Genomic DNA, 21428 nt, shown 5'->3' on the forward strand with positions numbered 1-21428 from the left:
ACCCTGAGTCATAGAGAGAGAGAGAGAGGGTCCACAGCATAGGCACCCAACGGAAGGGGGTGCCAGATTGGGTGAGTGCCATTTTCCAGCCTCAAGGAGGCACAACCTGTGGTGAGTGGGACCCTTTTACAGGGAAAAAAAAATGCTACCATGGGTAAACAGCAGAGTAAACAAAGCTGTTAGAGGCAAAAAGACACTCTTTAAAAACTGGAAGTCAAATCCTAGTGTAGGACACAAACTCTAACAGCGAAAAAACCTTTAGGTACATCAAAAGCAGGAAGCCTGCTAAACAGTCAGTAGGACTACTGGACAGTTGAGACTCTAAAGGAAGACAAGGCTGTTGCGGAATAGCTAAATGAATTCTTTGCATCGGTCTTCACTTCAGAGGATGAGAGAAGATCCCTGCGCCCAAACCATTCTTTTTAGGTGGCGAATCTCAGAAACTGTCCCAGATTGAGGTGTCGATGGGTTTTGGAAAAAACAATAAAATAAACAGTAATAAGTCACAAGAACTACATGGTGTTCACACAAGAGTTCTGAAGGAACTCAGATATGAAATTGCAGTACTACTAACTGTGGGATGTACCCTGTTGTTTAAATCAGCCTCTCTTCTAGATGGTAGTTAGCTAATGTAATGCCGATTTTCTTTAAAAAAGGCTCCAGAGGCAATCCTGGCAATTACAGGCCTGTAAGCCTAACTTCAGTACCAGGCAAATTGATTAAAACCATAGTAAAGAGCAGAATTATCAGACAAACACAATATGTTGAGGGAAAGTCAACACAGCTTGCCTCACCAATCTATTAGAATTCTTTGAGGGAGTCAACAAGCATATGGAGGAGGATGGTTCAATCAATATAGTTTACTTGAGCTTTCAGAAAGCTTTTGAGAAGGTCCCTCACCAAAGGCTCTTAAAAAAAGTAAGTGGTCATGGGATAAGAAGGAAAATCCCCTCATGGATTAGTAACTGGTTAAAAGATCAGAAACAAAGGGTAGGAATAAATAGTTTTCACAATGGAGAGAGGTAAACAGTGGAGTTCCCCCATGGGTCTGTACTGGGCCCAGTGCTGTTCAACATATTCATAAATGATCTGGAAAACAGGGTGAACAGTGCGGTGCCAGAATTTGCAGATGATACAAAATCACTCAAGATAGTTAATTACAAAGCTGACTGCAAAGAGTTACAAAGGATTCTCACTAAACTGGGTGACAAAATGGCAGATGAAATTCAATGTTGATAAATGCAAAGTAATAAACATTGGAAAAAAGAATCCCAACTATACATACAGAATGATGGGGTCTAAATTAGCTGGTACCACTGAAGAAAGAGATTGTGGAGTCATCATAGATAGTTCCCTGAAAAAATCCGCTCAGCATGCAGCAACAGTCAAAAAAGCGAACAGAATGTGAGGAACCATTAGGAAAGGGATAGATAATAAGACAGAAAATATCATAATGCCACTATATAAATCCATGGTACTCCCACACCTGGAATACTTTGTTCAGTTCTGGTCTCCCCATCTCAGAAAAGCTATATTAGAATTGGAAGAGATGCAGAGAAGAGCAACAAAGATGATATAGGGGTACAGAACAACTTCCATGTGAGGAAAGATTAAAAAGACTGGGACTGTTCATCTTAGGAAAGAGGTGACTAAGGGGGGGGGGGGCTATGACACAGATCTATAAAATCATGAATAGTGTGGAGAAAGTGAAAAAGGAAGTGTTATTTACCGCTTCACATAACACATGACGCAGGGGTCACCCAATGAAATTAATAGGCAGCAGGTTTAAAACAAACAAAAGGAAATACTTCTTCACACAATGCACACTCAACCCATGGAACTTGTTGCCATGGGATGTTGTGAAGGCCAAAAGTATAAATGGATTAAAAAAAGAATTAGATACGTTCATGGAGGATAGGTCCATCAATGACCCAGTATGGCCATTCTTGTGTTCTTGTCAGTGATTGCTGTAGGCTTTTCTTGCAGTTGCTTTGTGGTAAGTGTTGTACGGATATAATGGCCACCTACTGCAGGTGTGTTGTGTTCGTCTGTTTAAAAAAAAAAAAGTAAACCTAATAGAAAGCAAAGTAAGGAGCCAACCTAGGGACTGCATGGGTCCACCAGCCATTCCCCAACCTAAAGTGGGATACAGGAGTCTTGGAGGCTCTGACAGAGTACACTCTGGGGGAGGACGGACACACACACAAACACACACTTTTAATCTCCATAGAGCTTGTCAGCACAGAACCTAGTTACTCATGCTGTGTGCTGGCACCACATTGTTTGAAAGTGCAGTTGCATTGTAATTAGTGCCAACAACACAGGAGATATTCCTATTTACAAAATTCCTATTTACAAATATTTATTTTAGTTATTTTTAAAAGATGCCCATTCAGTGACTAAGTGCATGTGCCCATATTAAGACATGGCAATAATTTAGGACCAGTATCCAAGAGATTGAACCCTCTTAATGAAAGTACCACTGTCTCAATCTACCTGATCACCCTCTCCCCATGCCCCAGAAAAATCAAAGACCAGCCTTGCAGACTAGGGAGACCAACAAATTCAGGCTTTGGCAAACTGAAGCAGGAAGAGTTGCACAGTTGAGGACCCTCACTGAGAACACCTGCCACCACCCTCATAATCAAACCAGAGGCTACTAATCGAAGTGCTTCAGATGGCACATCACACAAGGTGAGTTGCAGTCTCTAGAGTTGGTAGACAGACAAGCAGGACCCAATCCATTTAAAGCTCTATGGGCGTGATCCAAAGCCCACTGACGTCAATAGGAATCTGTGTTGTGCAGGTCAAGCTAGATGATGATAATGGTTTCTTCTGGCCTGAAAGGCTCTGACTCTATAAACAGTTGATAATTTTTGCTTGAGAAATACAAAGAATATTTTTGTTACTAGATGGGATTGTTTAAATATTTAAAACAAGTTGCCTATTTCAGTGTATTTAACCATGCGTGGATGGCAGTGGGACAGAACCTCTGATCGAGCATACAATTAAACTGATTTTTACCAAACAGTATTCATAAAACATGAAGATTAAAACATTTGATTTGCTTCATGTACTTGTGCGGCTGGAATAAAAATGATGCACAGCATGCTGATATTTAAGAAACAGCTGCCTCCAAAGTGTACTTAAGAGCTATTTAATGAAAAGGTCAATTATCCATTGGTGATTTCACACCCAGCCTGTGCTGGGCATACCATAGCTCCAGAGGTCATGTCTTAGGCCTGTCTTGTTTCCCATAAAATGTCTGCAATGGGGTATTTAATCTAACATTATTCATCCACAGCAACCTTTGTCAGATGCCTGTTGGTGAGTCTTCACAAGTAATGGGCTTTTTCCTTTGAGCACTGTATTGTTTTGGTTTCGTCCGATGGTGTACCAAGAAAACATCGAGCTGCTCTGATAAAAAGCTAGGAAAATGTGGGGAGAGAAATCTATTGAGAGCAAACTGTCACACTTTGAAGGATTTTGTGCATAAAAAATGCCAGATATCCCTCAGGTCTCCTTGCACTTTATTAGCATGCCATTTAGAAAGCACCAAAAATGAGTAGATTTAGGGGTGGGTAAATTTTTTAGCAACAGCAACCCCTTCCTTGTCACATACTTACATGGAAAACCACGTGGCCTGATGGTAAAAAGACTGGGGTTCTGATTTTCCATCTTCCCACCTTGTGTAGTCCTCTATACATTTGCAGAATGCAAAGAGTGTACAAAAGACTACCAAATCAGAATGATTGTATTTTACACTGGTTTTGCACTCTTTTTGCACAGGTTGAAGTGATTATACAAGGTGCAAGGCAGTGTAGAATCTCTCAGGATCCTTTAGTGTAGAAGAGCACATATTCTGATCCCAGCTGAACCACTGCCTCACCTTGGACAAATTTCTTGACCTCCTTGTGCCTCAGTGAAACCCAGCTAAAAAATTGGAAGTGCCTAACCAAAAACCTGTTGCTTTGCAAAGAAGAGAACTCCTGCAAAATGTCAGAGAGCCGCCCTTCCCAAAGCAATAACATGACATCATTTCCAAAGAGCCTGTTTGTGTGTGTGATTGATGTAGCGGGCAGAAGCTCTAGATTACTGTTCTTTCCAATGCGGTAGTGCCAGAAGGTCCCAGGATTGGGTCTCCTTGGTGCTGTGTGCTATGCAAATAAAGAACAAGACACAGTCCCTGCCCACAAGAGCTTGCAAAGGAGAAAATGAAACCCTAACCCAGGAAGGTAGTGGGGAAAGGGTGATAGCACACAAGGGCAAGCAGAGCAATTATGCTGATGGATGGCAAACAGTGTCTTTCCTTCATTTTTGACTTAGTGGTTCAAGTAACTGTTTTGTTTACATTACCAAAATATATTGTTGTAAGGGTTTTTTATGAGGGATGGGCACTCAGGGTTGAAGTGGGGAAGAGGAGGGGATTTTTGAAGTAAGAGAGGAAGGTGGATAAAAAAAGATTGTTTTGGGGAAAGAGCTCTGAGGGTCTGGTTAGGGCTATCTGAACATGTCATTAGGCTGCAAACAATATTCTTCAGATTACAAATCCATGCATTTCCGTTTTGCATTACTGTATTTGCATGCAAACAATTTGGCTAGCACATGCCATTTTAGTTTTACAGTAGTCATAAAGCCAATGACTCTTGATTTTTAGCTTACAATGTTTACACAAAAAAAGATGTCCCACAGCAATGTTCTTGACCCCTGTGACTATCTAATCCCTGCTTTATCACCATCTCAGCTCTCTGTTTCACATTAAACATAATGTTTATATTGATGACACCAAACTTTTTCCCATCCATTCTTTGTCCCTGCCAACATCTCCACCTCTCTGTGCCTCTTTCTGTCATATATTCCTTAGTGCTTGGTTCCACTCAAATTTTCTCCACCCTCTTGTCTCCAAGTTTGCGTTCCTTCTCTTAGACTAGAGTAAATGCCCTAATACTCCCTAATTTCTTCCATCTACCTCCTTGACTCTGATCTCTCCTTGTCAGATGTACCAGAAATGATCCATCAATGTTTATTTTTCCATCTTACCAACACTATCTTCAGGACCTCCTGTAGCTGGACCTGGATTCATAATATTATTCATACCTGCCCTTATCTTCACTTTCTGTCTGCCCACTTCCTTAATCCATGCACTCCCAACCTCCCACAACTTTTGATTACCACAGTTCCCTCTGGACTGGTCTCCTCGCCAAATTTCAACTTGCCCAAGAACACTGTGACCATCTGTATTTCATCAAGAACTCGCAAGCATAACCTCATTACCCTGATCCTTACTTATCTTCACTGACCCTAGTGCCTCTTCAGATCTGACCTTACCAACTCCCTTTTCCTCTCCTCCATTCATTGAACTGGTTATGGGCAAAGCTTAATCCTCACTGTGAGTCTCTGACAGTGGCAGTGCCTTTAGCCACATTGCACCTGTCTGATGGAAAAGCCTTGTCCTGAACTTAGTTCCAGTGAGTCCCCAGCCATTTCAAATCCTGCCTCAATATCCATCTCTTCTCTTTTCTGCTTACCGGGGAGGCCACGGCTCAGTGGGTAAGGCAAAGAGGTGGGCATCAGAAGGCCTGGATTCTGCTCCCAGCCTGGCCACTGATTTGTTGGATGACCTTGGGCAAGCTAAAGAATCACTTCTGTTTACCCAGGTGTAAAATGAGAATAATGAAACAAAGCTTTTTGCGAAATATAGATTAAAAGTGCAAGGTGCAAGCACCTTATTAATATTGTTGTTATTCACTTTGATCCCCTACCTCCACCTTTCACCATACTCTTATGTGCTCATCGTTTTCAGTTTTATAATCCCCTCTGTGTGTTCAGTATTTTTGTGCAAATGATGGCTTTTGCAGCAGACTGAAACTTGTTACCCTTCTTGTAGGAAAGACATGGTACCAAAAAAGAGCATTCTAATTGGTACAACGCATGAAGGACTTGTTTGCCACTCAGGTATAATAACATTGCCTTTCTTTCCTTGTTCTAGGGAGTGCTGCCGATTTTTTGGAGACAATGGCTTGACTATGAAGGTGTTTTTTATCAAGGCAGCACCCTTTGGTGTTCTTTGGACACTCACAAACTACCTGTACTTACATGCAATAAAGAAAATAAACACTACGGATGTCTCCGTGTTGTTCTGCTGCAACAAAGCTTTTGTGTTCTTGCTTTCATGGATCGTTCTCAGGGACAGGTTCATGGGAGTGAGGGTAAGTGTCTCCTTATCTCTCTGTCTCCCTCCCTCCTTCACTTTGACCCTTTTCCAGTTGGCTCATTTAGATCAGCATCTGTCACTAATAACAGCAGGTTTCTCTGATCTTTTAAAGAGGTGAAGTCATGAGATGAGTCAGCATAATATCCTTACAGAGCTTGCAGTCCTCCAGTCTGTACAGAAATGCATTCATTACAAAACAAATCAGCGCTGAGAACCATCACTCTGTGGATCTCTAGCAACACTGCAGCCTCCTCTTCCTAGAACATGCTCTCTTTGCTCACTGTTCCTTCCAAATGAGATAACTTATCCCAGTCTGTGCCATGAAGGATAACTGGTATCCCCATGTGGTCATGAACATTTATCATCCTTTTGCCATTCTCTTTTGGTTAGAAAGGACTGAGCCTATGGTACTTAGAAATATTTTTTTTAGCTGTGCATTTCTACAGGTGCTTTACATGTCCTTGTGCGTTTTTGTCCATATTCTGTGAATTCATTGGTGTATCTCATATCTGCATATGACACAAACCCTGTGGGATTGGAGTATTACGTTCTATGTCACACCTGGTTGTGGACAGCAACTGATATAAACACAGATGGGGCTAATTCAGCTCCTATTTTTCAAGTATCTGTTTTTAAAAAGGTTTGTTTCTGTGTGGAAGTGCAAGGGGCAAAAATGCCCATGTAGTGTGCTCAGCAATCCATTCCATGACTTCACAGTTTGGGCTAGAATTAGTGAGATCTTGTGTACTAATACTACATAACACAGACTGTGTGAGTCAGTCTGGCAGGTGAAGAGCTAGAGAGAACTATCGAGTCTTAGTTTGTGTCCGAGAGGCTAGATAGAGGGGGGAATTCTGGGGCAGGAGATCGCTGAGTGCAGCATTGTGGAGGTTGGAACTTGCCAGCACAGCTCCAAAAAAGCTCAACTCCAATGAATTCTCTGTTAGATTTTCTGCTTAGTTCTGTGGGCCCATGGGTGGGAAACAGAGATTTCCCTGCAGCCTGCTCAACCTCTGCATAGACCTGCAGCCACACACAGCCCTCTGTTTGCTGCAAGAGGTGCCACCAATGCAGCGTACCCCTTCCGTGGGTGAGATGGAAGAGGGTGCCCACAATGCATAGCTTTGAGGGACAATCTGATCCAGAGTACCCTTTGCAGTTGTTAGAATTAAGTCCTGTCTCCCTTATGCCTTTGGAGAACATTCCAGCCCTTAGAAACAAGAGGCAACTTCTCACATTCCCCTCTGAGAGCAGAAGCAGCACCAATCAGCAGTTGGCATTCATCGACTGTTCCCAAAAGTGACACAGTGTCAGGTCTGTGGCTCCTGTAGTGGGGCTGAAAGCAACTACAGTGTGAAGACACCAGTGATTTACTCCTGCCCCATGACACCAGCTGAAGTGGAGATGAGGAGTCAGCGCTCTTCTCAGTAAGCCTGGGCAATATTTCTAGTTTGTTTTGGGGGAGATTTTAAACCCCAGGATACGCAGAGATTAAAAATTAAACTTTAATAGAAGAATTTATTTCTGTGTGATTGAAAATCTTCAGCCACATTGTTGTTATTGCAGCAGGGCCCTGAGGCTACAATAGGGAAAATTACAAAAGATACCAGCAAAGGAGTACCTTGCCTTTCCAGCTGTTGTCTACACATTAACCTTTCTGACTTGACACTGAACTTACTTTAACTGGGGAGGGGGGGGTTGAGTAACCAGTAAGGGCGCCTCTGTAGGAGAGCTGTAGTGATTTTAGGGGGTGACTGTAATGCTGGTTGTGTTGCCTTTTGGATAAGAGGAAAAAGCAGTCAGGGTCTCTAGCCTTCCCATATGACTGTTAGTAAGTACCCCTTTGTCCTGGTCAAATTCTAGTGGAAAACATTTACATCCTTCCCTCTTTAATTCTCCTGCATTTGCTGTTAGAGATGATATTCTTGGTGACTTTCCAAAGCAGTGTATAGTGTTGCTGTACCCTGTTAAACAACTGATGTGTTTCACCCGGTTAGGTGGCTGCATTTCTATGGTGAGTGATGCGAAGATTGTAATCATATAAAGAAAAGGAGTACTTGTGGCACCTTAGAGACTAACTAATTTATTTGAGCATAAGCTTTCGTGAGCTACAGCTCACTTCATCCGATGCAGTGAGCTGTAGCTCACGAAAGCTTATGCTCAAATAAATTGGTTAGTCTCTAAGGTGCCACAAGTACTCCTTTTCTCTTTGCGAATACAAACTAACACGGCTGTTACTCTGAAACCTGTAAACATATAATCACACACATGGGCAAGAGAGATGGTGCGTTGGTAGAATGCTTTGTAACCCTGCTGGATGAAAGGCACTGTATAAATGGAAGATACTGGTAATGATGCATTCATGTCAGAAGGATCAAATCTGGATTCCTAAGCTCAGATCTGGGGTTTTGGCTTGATTGAGTACAGAGCTAATGACTGAAGATTGGATCCAGGTCTGAACTTTCCCCCATTTCACGAGAGGAAAAGAGGTGAAATGATGAATGGGCTGGATCTAGGGTTTGGTCTGAAGCATTTTTAATTATTCTTTATTAATTTTTAATATTGTCTTGGGATAAGCCAACTTGTCAGCAAACCAGTAGCAAATAAATGGAGACATGGTTCTCCAATAGTCCCTGATAAGGAAATAGTACTTTAAAACCATAGGTATGCCAAGGTATCGCCACCTGTTATTGATGGCATGTGGTACCAGGGGGAGGAACAACATGACAAGGAAGGTTATATGTTATGGAGAGGTGCTGTACCCCTTCCAAACTTCAGGCCTCCACAATGGCACTAATCAAAGATTTAGTCCAAGTGGTTTTCACGAGAAACTGTCTCCCATTCGTGCTGACTGAGAGTGACGTGCTACATTCTCCTCACCAAGCTATTAACGGGCAAGGTGCTAGAGGATGAGGGAGAACTTTCTGGGATACTTGGATATTAACTTCTTGTCCGAGTAGTGACAAATGTACTGCAGGTGTGGGACATATTTTGTTTCCCCTGGAAAATGGGGCAGAGAGGACACGCTCTTCCTTGACTCCTTTGTATCTTTCATGGGGATTAGCAAGGGCTTTTCCAGAGGAAGGCCTGGGCATTTTGGTGGAGGGAAGATGCTGCAATGGGATTTTGTTCTTCTTTCTTTTCACTGTGTATTGAGTAGCAAGTGTGCTAGGGTACTTCCCATTGCGACTGGGGATTTGAATGGAGTCTCCTCCTCTTTCCTTGTTTGATAGCTGGCCGCCTTTTCTGCCTTCTGTTCCTTCCCCTTTCTGTAAGTTCCTGAGTCACAGTGGAACTGATCTATTCAGGTACAAGGCCAAACGCCACGTGTTTGGGATTAAATTTGGGGGTTAACTTCTAAAATGGTGGGCCCCTCTCTAAAATCAGGAGCTAAGTGTTTGGAGTCACAGTTAGTTATTATTTATTATTTACCTTGAGGCCAGGGTCCCACTGCACTAGGCACCCTACAAACATATAACCCTGCCCAAAAGAGTTTATAATTAGGGATCCATGTCTGTCACGAAAGTCATGAATTCCATGACTTTTTGTGACCCCCATGACTTCTGCAGCAGCCAGCGTGGCTGACCCCAGGGCCATCCAAGCAGCTGGCCCCGGGGACCGCCTGAGCAGCAGCCAGTGCTGCTGGCCCCAGGGACCATCCGAGCAGCAGTCCCCGGGGCGGCCAGAGCAGCCGCTGCTCCAGCGGCCCCTGGCAACTAGTGCCGCTGCCCACCCCGCAGCAGCGACCCCCAGGGCACCCCCCCAGGAGTGGCCCCCACGGCACACACCCCACAGCAGCAGCTCCCCATGGCACCTCAGCAGCATCCCTCCATGGCACACCCCCTGCAGCAGCAGCCCCTCAGAGCACCCCCCTGCATCTGCATCCCCCTCCTCCCCCGCAGCAGCAGCTGCCCCAAGATTTAGTCAGGGGTATTTTTAGTAAAAGTCATGGACAGGGCCATGAATTTTTGTTTATTGCCCATGACCTGACCATGACTTTTACTAAAAATACCCATGATTAAATCGTAGCCTTATTTATAATCTACTGTTGATGTGCTGCACTAGTGTTTCAGATTCTGTAAGGCAGCTAAGCCTCAAGAAATAGTTAAAATCAGATATTGAGGGCTCAGTTCTCCACCATGTCCAAGCTCAGACACTGTAGAGGTGGGAGGAGGTCCAGGGAGCCGGCCTCAGCTGACTAGTCCTGTGTTAATCAACCCCAGTGGAATTTAGAATAGCCTGGGGCCTGCTCTAACTTACACCAGTGGAGAAGCAGGCTAGCAGAATTCTGCTCAACCAGACCCCTTCCTCCTCCCTATGCCAGCCGTGCACAGTTGAGAGTTCCCTTATGTGAATCCATTCACCTTGTGCTGCCTGGGCCTCCAGCCTCCTGAGTGTGTGCGTGTGTGCACGCACGTGTGCCCGCAGCTACACTCCAGAGTGGAGGAGGAGGATGCTCCCTGACTTAGTGAGTAAGGGCCAGAGACCTGAAGGCATTTCAGTGTCTAAAGACGCAGATAGGCATCTAGTGGGAGTTAGGCACCTAGGTGCTTTTGACAATCGTTAGGTGCCCCAATACCTTTAAAAATCTGGTGCCCAGTGTGTGTCTGCAGTCCAGCATGGAGGATGTTCTTTTGACCTCCCACTTGCTTGTAAAGAAACATAAGCTACTCAATACAGCCAGCTTTGGCCCATAGCAAGACCCTCCATGTCCCCCTGGTTTCGATAGCAGCAAAGATGGTGATCAGTCAGGTGCTACAGGCAAGTAACTTCCTCCAAGGCTAAAACCAACACCACTCTGTGAACTGGGAGGTATGTCAGAGCAGTCAACGTAAGTGGCCTCAGAAATGTTGTGTTAACACATCACTGGGAGCCTGGAAGTCTTCAGTTAAGACTCAGCATTCATGTAGCAAGTTATCAGCTTTATTGAATATATGCCCTTTGGCTGGACAGGACTAACTACAACTTCCAAAAGTCCTGTCTGAGCATGCACTGGGGCTTGTGAGAAACCTCACATGGGTTCCTGGCTCTACTGTGGTTGTTCCAAAGTTCTGGTCAGTAACAGAGAAGTGTTCTTCCCTAGACATTACAAGGAACAAGAGATCCAAATCTGTATTATTTTGTGAGTATTTCTTTAGTTACCATCCAGAATAATTTATGATCTGTCACTTTTGTTTTACACACACACACCATCTTTAGACTTCTCTCCTTTTCCCTTTATATTGCCACCGGGCGATTGTCCAAGTAGGGCATGAGACATGTTACTTCCTTAACACAAGTTGGCCCAATGAAAGATATTACCTCACCAACTTTAGAATCATAGAAGATTAGGGTTGGAAGAGACCTCAGAAGGTCATCTAGTCCAACCCCTTGCTCAAGGCAGGACCAACACCAACTAAATCATCCCAGCCAGGACTTTTTCAAGCCGGACCTTGAAAACCTCTAAGGATGGAGGTTGTCTTCCTTAACACGACAGATAGCTAGTGAGGAAATGACTACCTTCAGAATTCCCTCCTAGCGCACTGTTCCCCTACATTGGGTCTCATTTTCATCACACAGGGTGTTAGGAAACGTGTAAATATCTGCAGCCCAGAAGCTATGGTGAGCCAGGAATTCAAGCAGAATATAACAACATGCTTGATAGGCTGAAAAGCTTTCAGAGAAAATGTGTGTAACATTCCTGATGTTGATAGGCAGTCTGAAGTTTAATCCAAGACCATATCTGGCACTCATGACATGCTTGATAAGGAAGCTGGAACCTCTGCAAGAGAAAAATCACTAGAAGTCTGGATTTAGTTGCTTTAGGTTTTGACATCCGTGTCCCCCTTTCATGCTACAATCAATAAACTAGTTCGGCATTCAAGAGAAGTAGCCAATTGCTAATTCTGCATACATGTTACTGTGTATCTAAGCATGCCATGTCAGTGTGACTTGAATCTGGAAACACACACCAAAAGTCAGTTGGTATTGATTTTCAGAGAGTGCCTCCCTCCCCTGGGAGGCTCCGTTCACTGAAATTAGTAGCAAAACTTTATCATTTTTTCAGTTCATAAATGCACTATTGGAATTCTGGTTCTGCAGAATTGCTACTCTTGCTCAGGTAGAGTCAGTTGTGGCATTTTTTATCACATTCCTTTAAGTCAATATCTATTCTGCAGCTAAATCACTGCAGGTTTTGATCTCCTTGGATCTCTCAAGTTAAGAAGGGTTAGGCTGTGTTACAGATGCTACAAGAAGTGCTGAGTCTTGGGGTGTCTCTCTTCTTTCTGAGTCAGTATAGAACCAGTGCCTTAGCATTGGTGGTATTAAAGGGCATTGTATTGCTGAAGGTGCTATTAAGACATAACCCTAGCATCCTGACCACCTGTATTCATTACAAACCTGTAAGCTTTTTTCTTTCCTCAAGCATTGGTGTGTTAACCTGGATAGCATTGCCAGTTCTGCCTACTATGTAGTTTCAGCTGAATGCAGTACTTTTCCCTTCCTGGATTTAAAAAATTCTTTAGAGTTTTAGTACACTATTAAACAGGTGCCATCTTTCACTTCAGAGGTGGATGCACTTCAATTGTGGCAAAAGTTATCCTGGTATATTAGATAGAGATCGGTATAAGTCAAAACCCCATATCTGAGTATCTCCAACATTTGCTAATGTGTGGATCCAGATCTCACCTTTGCAACTCAGACCCATCTCAGTATTAACTAGTTTGTAAATCCTTTTGGTATCCTCCCGGATGAAAGAGGCTATATGAATTTAAGATTAGGATCTTTTAACTTTATGTAACTTGAGCTCAATCCTGCATAGTGCTATAATGATAGACTCAAGCAGATCAGTCTATTTACCTTAACAAAGAGAAGGTTAAGGGGCAACTTGATTACCGTTTGTAAGTATCTACACGAGGAACAAATATTTGATAATGGGCTCTTCAGTCTAGCAGACAAAAGTAAAACAAGATCCAATGTCTGGAAGCTGAAGCTAGTCAAATTCAGACTGGAAATAAGGCATAAATTTTTAACATGGTAATTAACTATTAGAACAATTTACTAAGCTTTGTGGTGGATTCTCTGCCACTGGCAATTTGTAAATCAAGATTGGGTGTTTTTCTAAAAGATCTGCTCTAGTTCAAACAGGAATTATTGAGGGAAGTTCTGTGGCCTGTGCTCTGCAGGTCAGACTAGATGATCACAGTGATCCCTTCTGGCTTTAGAGTCTATGAATCCTGCGAAGTGCTGAGCTCTCTCAACTTCCATTGTAGGCAGACACTTGTCTGATCAAACCCCATCTCATCAGCATTTCTAATATTGAACATTAATTTTAGCTAAATAAAGGTCCGAGCAGTATACAGAATAGATACAATTTTCAAATATGTTTCAGTCTCTTCTGATTTTGTTCTTTGCTCTGTTCACACTACTCTAACTCACTAAAGAAACACTAGCAAAATTGTACATACATGCACACAAGAGTAACCGTGCAGGCAGTGGCATGCCCATATATAGAAACAGGTTGCATACTTGATTACTTGTGTATGTACACCTTTGCAGATGCAACCTAGAACCTGAGTTCTAAAATTTGGCCCTAAGTCTGTAAACTTCCTCCATCCATCCAGGTGTGGTATGTCAGATTAGTTAGTATTTAAGCCTTTCCGCTCTCTCTTGTAGCCTAAATTCTGTTATATTCTCTAAGGCTGTAGATTTTTGGACTCTAGAAAAAACTGATGGGTTCACCTGCCTGAAAGTTGTATAACCTTATTACAGGGATCCCCTAGCTATGGTTTGAATAGGATGGATTATTCTAATTACGTCACAAAGAGAGCAAAGAATGTGAAGCCTGTATATGAGGTTTAAACAGGTGCCTCTCACCAAAACCACCACTGGCATTAACTGGCCTCCCTGTCAACAGTGCCGGCAGAGGCATAGGATTGAATGGGCTTTGAGACTGAATCCTTCCATCCCTAGATCGGCACACCTCCAAACAGTGTTGAGGAGTGCTGGCGGGGCAGTGTGGCAAGACCTACAGTGCCATGAGCCAGGCTGTGCCTATTGTGTAGAAAGAGAAATTTACCCTCAAGGGCAGTCAGTCCAACATCTTCAATGAACAACTAAAGTTCCTCAGGCAAAAATAGTATTCAGACTTTGATGCTCTGAGGAGTGACATTACAGCATTTACCTGGCTGATACATAAAATCTCCCTTTCCTTTCTAAATGGAACATGTATGATATGCTGGTCTCTCCCTGGTTTTCCACCCACTCCTTTTAGAATATGCAACCAAGATCTTGGAGGAGTGAAACTAACGAAATCTCCAGGATATACAGGGACTGTCATATTTTTATTGTAACTTCTTTCCATCCCTTTGCTTTAAATGCCCAGGATGACTGAGACACCGTGCTGACTTTCTTCCCTGTGGGATCCATATGAGTAGTCTATGAAGCAGGAGACATACTGCTCTCCCCACTCTACTGTGCCTACTGATCAGCACTGTCAATACTAAATACACAACACACAACCAATTTTCTCAGCTAAGTTCTTCGCCCAAATCAATGTAGACTCTATGCTCATAGGGTAGAATTTTCAAAAGCACTCAAGTGACTTAGGAGCCCAAGTGCTACTGAAAGTCAACAGAAAATGTGTTCATGGGTCATTTAGGCACTTCTGAAAATCCCACTCAAAATGTAAACATTCTTCTGAGTCATAAAGTCTATCTCCCCCTTTACATCTGAGTAAACTCACTGGCTGACCTGTAAAATACTCAGGTATTCTTTATTTTACTGTTTTTTTCTATAAGCCCCTTTCCCCAGACACCTCCGCCGGATTTTAATTAATTCCTTCAAGCACTGGGAAATTCAAAGTCATTTATTATTGTCAAACACTTGCTGCAGGGGCCACCTGATGTCAAGACTCAATGACAGAGCTGAAATTCCCTCTTCAGGTTTATCAGGAGACAGTGCTCTGAAGAGCACCTCCCCTCTGGCCAGTTGCTCTGAGATCTGACACATTCTCTTCTTCACTGTTCCTTGCATGCAGTTTCTCAACCAACTGGTGGGGCTTGTACATTCTCTTAACACATTAGCAGACTATGCTGCTGTTTGTGGTTACTCTTTTCTCATCAATAAGGCTTGAAGTAGATGGTGCACAAATGTTGAGCTCTCATTCAGAATGGCTCTTAAATATTTCAGTCACCAGGGGCTGTTAAATAACACTTCCTTTGTTTGTTTGCTTCCTACCAGATTGTGGCTGCTATACTTGCTATTGCAGGGATAGTCATGATGACCTATGCTGATGGATTCCACAGCCATTCAGTTATTGGAATAGCACTTGTTGTGGGATCCGCCTCAATGTCTGCTCTTTATAAGGTAAATACACACAAACCTCTTCAGGCGAAAAAATGCTGACCACCTCATATTAATGAGCGGGTCCCAACTTACCATTAAATACTGCGCTCCTAAGCTTTATGCAGGGCAACATCCATGCTCTTTTTATGGATACCTGCTATAAGCACAAAGACCAGTTTAACATTGGAGAGAAATATTTATTTATGTTGACAACATCTGTCCCTATTTCAGGAGCAATAACTGCCTACTTTTTGGGGGCAAATGACTCGCACCAAATAATCCATCTGCTCCAATGCACTTCAGTGGGAGCTGAAGGTGCTCTTTGCCTCTCAAAATCAGGCACCTTTCATTTAGGTGCCAAATTTTAGCTATCCAAGTCTGAAAATTTTGTCCAAAAGCTTTTTCAAGCTCTCGGCTTTTAAAGTGTCTGCGTACCCTTCTGACTCAGACCCTGATTCAGCAATGTACATAGCATATACCTAACTTTAAGCATTGATTTTTGTGGGAATAGTCACATGCTTAAAATTAAGGTGCTAGCTTATATATTTTGCTGAATTGGGTCACCAGTCTGGGGGTGGAGAAAGGTTCATGTCAGGTTTTACCTTCTTTGAGGTTACTATAAATTCGCCAAAGATTACAAGAGTCCTCCAGTAAAAAAAGGGAAGTCAAGCCCAGATGCTGTAGCTCTAATGTAAACAACAACCATAGGAACATTTTTAAAACCACTAAACTTGAATCAGTCTGTCTTTAGCCCTCAGAAAGGAGGAGTGACAGGCCTAATGCCACTTTTTTGGTCTGTATTTGCTTTTGTTTCTAGGATTTTAATCAGTTTCTCTTTTGTTCAGAACAAGGAGTACGTTGTGATTATTGTCAGAAATTACAGGAATGACGGGAAATTAAAGTCCACCCCCTCCTAGTCAGTTCAGACAGAACAGTCTGACAGAATTCAGACAGAATTGCCTTGTGTTTTTGTTTATTGGTGATAAAAGGGGCATATGAAGACATAAATGTCTTGTTATGCACATACCAGATTTTCCCATTACCAATAGGAGAACAAACAGCTGACACTAGCTTGTTGTTCCAGTCCTCCCCTGCAGCCCCTTAGCCATCTCTGTTACACAGACACATTCACTATCTGTCTCCCCTATTCTCACTCCTTGTCTTTACTCAGTGAAATAACAAGACAGATTGCCCTGAGGGTGTCAAATGAGAAGCAACTGGAATTCAGATTCATTAAAGACCTTCTGATCCATAACGGACTCAGAATAACGAGTATGAAAAGTAGCTGCTTTGGCCAGCTCTGACTGTGAAGCCATTTCTGATGGTTTCCTGGCACTAACATGGTTTTGTGTATTGTATTAGTATGTTCTCAGCAGAATAAACTCACTAAATAAAGGCGAGATGGTGGCTAATAGAATCTAACAACAGCCGCACTGCTAGCACAGTAACCTCTTTAGATTTTACTTGATACACACTAGCTTGATGTAAGACAAGAAACTCAGTGTGTTTAAAACCATAGTGAAATAGGACATAGAACTTGCTATCCTAGAACAGTGCAGTGGATCAATTAATCGAGCAACATTCAGGCTCCAACTCTTGCCCACATATAGTGCATGCATCAGAGCAAGGCAAAAGTTGCAATGCACCTTGGCTAATTTGTGCTTTGCTATTCCGGAGAAGGAAATGTCTTTCTGACCCCAGCTCATGATGGGAAGCAAGCTATCTGATAAGTCAATAGGAACGCCAAATAAGCCTTCTCTCTCCCATTCATTATATCCCTCTAGCATATTGCCTCTGACTCCTCTTCTCAAAGTAAACAGACAGGGGTTTGCAAATCACTCCTCTTTGTACTGCTGATCATTTCCACTGTCGTTCACTGGGCCTTTTCTGCTCCTGCAGCATCCTCCTGTCTGAGATAAAATTACCAAAGCTCAGTGCCCCCTCAGCTGAAAAAGTGAATGCTGGTCCCTGCTAATGATCAGAACTCGCCTTTTCATTTCTTTAGGGATGGTGGGGATGGGTCCATAGTCACTGTTAAGGGAAGTGTGATAAAATACTGACATCATGAGCCAACCATCACTTTCTGTATCTTAAATGTAGCTGGTGGCTTTCTTTTCTACAAAATGTAAACAGGTTTCTGACTGAATCGAAATGAGACAGTAAGACATCCACATCCTATTGATTTACGCACTAAAATTTGGATTGAGTTATTGAATTTTAGCGACTAGCATTCAGTAGAGGAAATCCTGGGCCAAAGTCAGGTTTGATGTACTAATGTAAATGTAATGCAAACACTGAAGTCAATGGTGCTACTCCACATTTACGTAAGTAAAATTGAGAGCAAAATTGGGCCCCTCTGTAGTTACATAGGTAGATTGCTTTAAAAATCAATATTTTTCTCCTTTTCTTCCCCACAGACCTAAATCCCTTTAACAAATCACCACCACCAGAAGCGAAGAACCAAATGTTTAACTTTCCCCACCCTCTTTAGTACTTTTAACATAGCATTCTAAGGGGCATGGGGACTGAGATCTGGTCATTAGGATGTATGGCCTTTCATGGGCAATAGGATTTAGAGAGAGTTCACATACATGCTAGGCGAGTGAAGACTGTTGCCAACTGTCCAGTGGCCTATGGGAGTGGTTTGAATTCCTAGCAGAGAGAAGAAAATTTACATCATATAACCCACTGCCATAATGCAGTGTAATTGGCACTCTGGTTGCCAGGTGATTGGAAGCAAAGATGATTGGGATTGAAGGGGCATGGCAGCTGAACTGTCATCACATCCCTCAGGGCGATGACTAGGTCAGGGCTGAGGCACATTCATGAGGTGATAGAGGGAGGCTTGTGAGCATGTTGGGAGAGTATAAAAAGTAGCACGTCTTTCTGTAATATCTCAGGTATAAAACACTGCAGCTCTTTTCTCCAGCACAAGATTACTGCTCTATTTATTTCATTTAGTATATTTACAGAGCTCCCAAAGATGTGAGAGATGCTTTACGCACACACACATATTTTCACAGGCAGGAAACATTACAATTGAATTAAGGCTGCATGTACATCAGGAACCAAACTTTAAAATCCTTATAAGAATGGTCTAATTAGTGAAAAAAAATCAAAAGCAGGAGATTGAGAGTTATGGTTAATATTACAACCAGGATCAGGGCCTAGCTAAGCAACATGCCAGCCAGACAAAGGAGGTCATGCACATTTATTTGTTCCCCAATTGTTTCATTTTTAGTTTTATTTTTACTTTTTCTAAAGAGAACATTACAAAGAAAAACAGGTTTAAGGGGATATTTTGGGGAAGCCACATGCCACTCCAGAAACTTCTTGTGTAATTCCTTCCTGTTTTGCAGGATAAAAAATGCTGAGCCTCCTCCACATACATAGTTTATGTGGCATTAGTGGTAGCAGCAGCAGACGCAATCCTTGCATTAATATAGTGCTAGAGTGGAAAAGGGTCAGCTGGTCAGGCATGTTTTTGAGTTAAAGCAAACCTACTTATTTTTTCTCTTGCAGGTTTTGTTCAAACTTCTCCTGGGCAGTGCTAAATTTGGAGAAGCCGCCTTATTCTTGTCTGTGTTAAGTGTTTTCAATGTCCTTTTCATCACCTGTATTCCTGTCATTCTGTACTTTACCAAAGTGGAATACTGGAGCGCTTTTGATGTTATTCCTTGGGGAAACCTTTGTGGATTTTCAAGTCTCTTATTGAGTAAGTAAATGCTGTAAGTTCGTAACATTTCCTGATGGGAGTGGAAGCTTGAGACATCATCTGGAGGGTCCATTGCACAGCTACAAATGTGGGTCTGGATCCTGTGATTACTGTTGGGAATAATGCTTACTGCCATGCAGCGTCCCAGTGACGGCCACAGAACTCTTACAGCACTTGGTAGATTGCAGGATCGGGCCCATAAAGTTTATGCTAATGCATACTCATAAACTCTCCTTCACACAAGTGCAAAATGCCCATGGTTCTAATGGAATACCCACATGTCTGAAGATGTGGGCTTGTCAACTTTCCCAAGCTAACCAGAGCTCAGCCACGGCCTCACCAACTAGCAGTGGTGTCAGTGGGGCTTTTCCCATTGGCTTCAGTGGTAGTTAGATTTACTCCCCAAATGCATAGGAACCGCCAAAGACAATCCAGTGTACTGCGGTACTGTTGGTGGTTCAGTAGGTGTCACTCTTTGCTTTAGTTAATGTCAGGGCTGTACTGTGCTACTGAAGGGATTGTGGTTTGTGGATGAGCTGGAAAACAAAAGCCTTGACTACATGTGAGCATTAAAGATGTCATGCCACTCTTTGCTAAATTAGAGGGATTAACCCTGGGGCCGGGCCCAGATTCTAATTTGGATAATTACATTCTGCCAGCTAAATGTGTCAACTGGAGATAGTATTTTTCCCTTCTTGTCCTAGATTATAGTGTAGTTCTTTGTGCTTTCAAACAGCTGCCATGTTCCACTACAGCAGTGGCTGCATTTTAGTTATTAAGCCAAGGCAATAGTTTTATATGAGCAAAGAGTGCAGAATTTGGACTTGGGTGTCCTTTGAGTTGAAAAGTGCCATATGCATGCAAGCAGTCATTTCTAGAACATCCAAACATACATTGTGGGTCAGACTCCCCCCGGCATATGAAGTTGGTTCCATAACAGCTATTTATTTGTCATAAAAACTCTATTTTAGTCACTATGTTCTCTATTAAAATGAAATGCTGTTTATCAAACAGGTTGAATATAATCATGGTTAGATTTACAATATGTGCAGCCATCATCCACAGGCAGTTGGTATGCAAAAATGCCTGGAAACAAATGCTTTTTTTACCCAGGATTTCCCAGATGACAACATTAAATTTTAAAATGGGACGACTGAATGGATAATCGTAGGGAATGAGGACTCTCATGGGGATGTAGTTGTGTTATTGAACACTACGGTGTGATATGGGACGCATTCTGATCTGTATGGCCCCAATCCTGCAATTGGATCCCTGTCAGCAGAGTCCTGTTGAAGTCAGTGGGCCTCCCACAGGCTCAAGGGTCTGCCCAGGCAGATCAGATTGCAGGGTAGGGACCTTTGTATACAGGTAATTTCCAGAAATACTAATGGGAGTTATCTGAAGTCTGGGAAAATGTACCATTAAATACTCTCTTTGTACTGTAAAATAAGCTAAGCTTAGTTTCACAAGAATGGTGTAGCTAAAAATGAAAGTTGTTTTTCTTTCTTACTTCAGCATTCAATATTCTATTAAATTTTGGAATTGCTATTACATATCCTACCTTGATATCTCTTGGAATTGTACTCAGCGTACCTGTCAATGCAAGTAAGAATTTTTAACTTCCCTTTTTATTTTACTATATGTACAAAGCCTATTAATGTTTAAACATTCAAGAGAACTAAAAACTAAGAGCTTATCAGAGGTGAATATAATGATGTTTTGTATCCACACATAGATAGAGCAGAGAACAAACTGGCTAAAACAATATATATTTTCCTGCATTACATATTGTAATATTGTTCTTTAAACTACAGACCTTCCAAAGAAGATAGGATACTGCAAAATAAACTTGATTTGAAGTCAGTCATCCTTGTGATTTGATGAAAACTAATAGCTGAAGAAATGTACAACTAATTGAGTTCTTCACCAATTCATAGGAATGTGTCTAATGCTAAACATACTTAGACCAATCATATTACATTTCAAAATGAAATTCTGAGAAATCATGCTGGGAGGTGTATAATAGTAACAGGGGTGCTGGAACAATTTTTATAGTGGGGGTGCTGAGAACCATTGAACCAAACTGTAAACCCTGGATATAATGGAAACACATCAAGTCAGGGGGTGCTGCAGTATCCCCCATACCCCTAGCTTCAGCACCTATGAACAGTA

General features: G+C 42.4%; 1 protein-coding gene across 1 annotated transcript in view; it reads left to right on the forward strand.

The window, feature by feature from the left end:
* SLC35F3 (solute carrier family 35 member F3) overlaps positions 1-21428 on the forward strand; it is a 276349-nt gene that overhangs the window by 247888 nt on the left and 7033 nt on the right. The window contains exons 4-7 of the mRNA XM_077811838.1: positions 5990-6209; positions 15437-15562; positions 19064-19256; positions 20772-20861. Coding sequence (XP_077667964.1) covers positions 5990-6209; positions 15437-15562; positions 19064-19256; positions 20772-20861 — 629 coding nt within the window. The remainder of the gene's footprint in view (positions 1-5989; positions 6210-15436; positions 15563-19063; positions 19257-20771; positions 20862-21428) is intronic.

The sequence above is a fragment of the Eretmochelys imbricata genome, chromosome 3 (assembly GCF_965152235.1).
Source record: "Eretmochelys imbricata isolate rEreImb1 chromosome 3, rEreImb1.hap1, whole genome shotgun sequence".
NCBI classification, from domain to species: domain Eukaryota; kingdom Metazoa; phylum Chordata; order Testudines; family Cheloniidae; genus Eretmochelys; species Eretmochelys imbricata.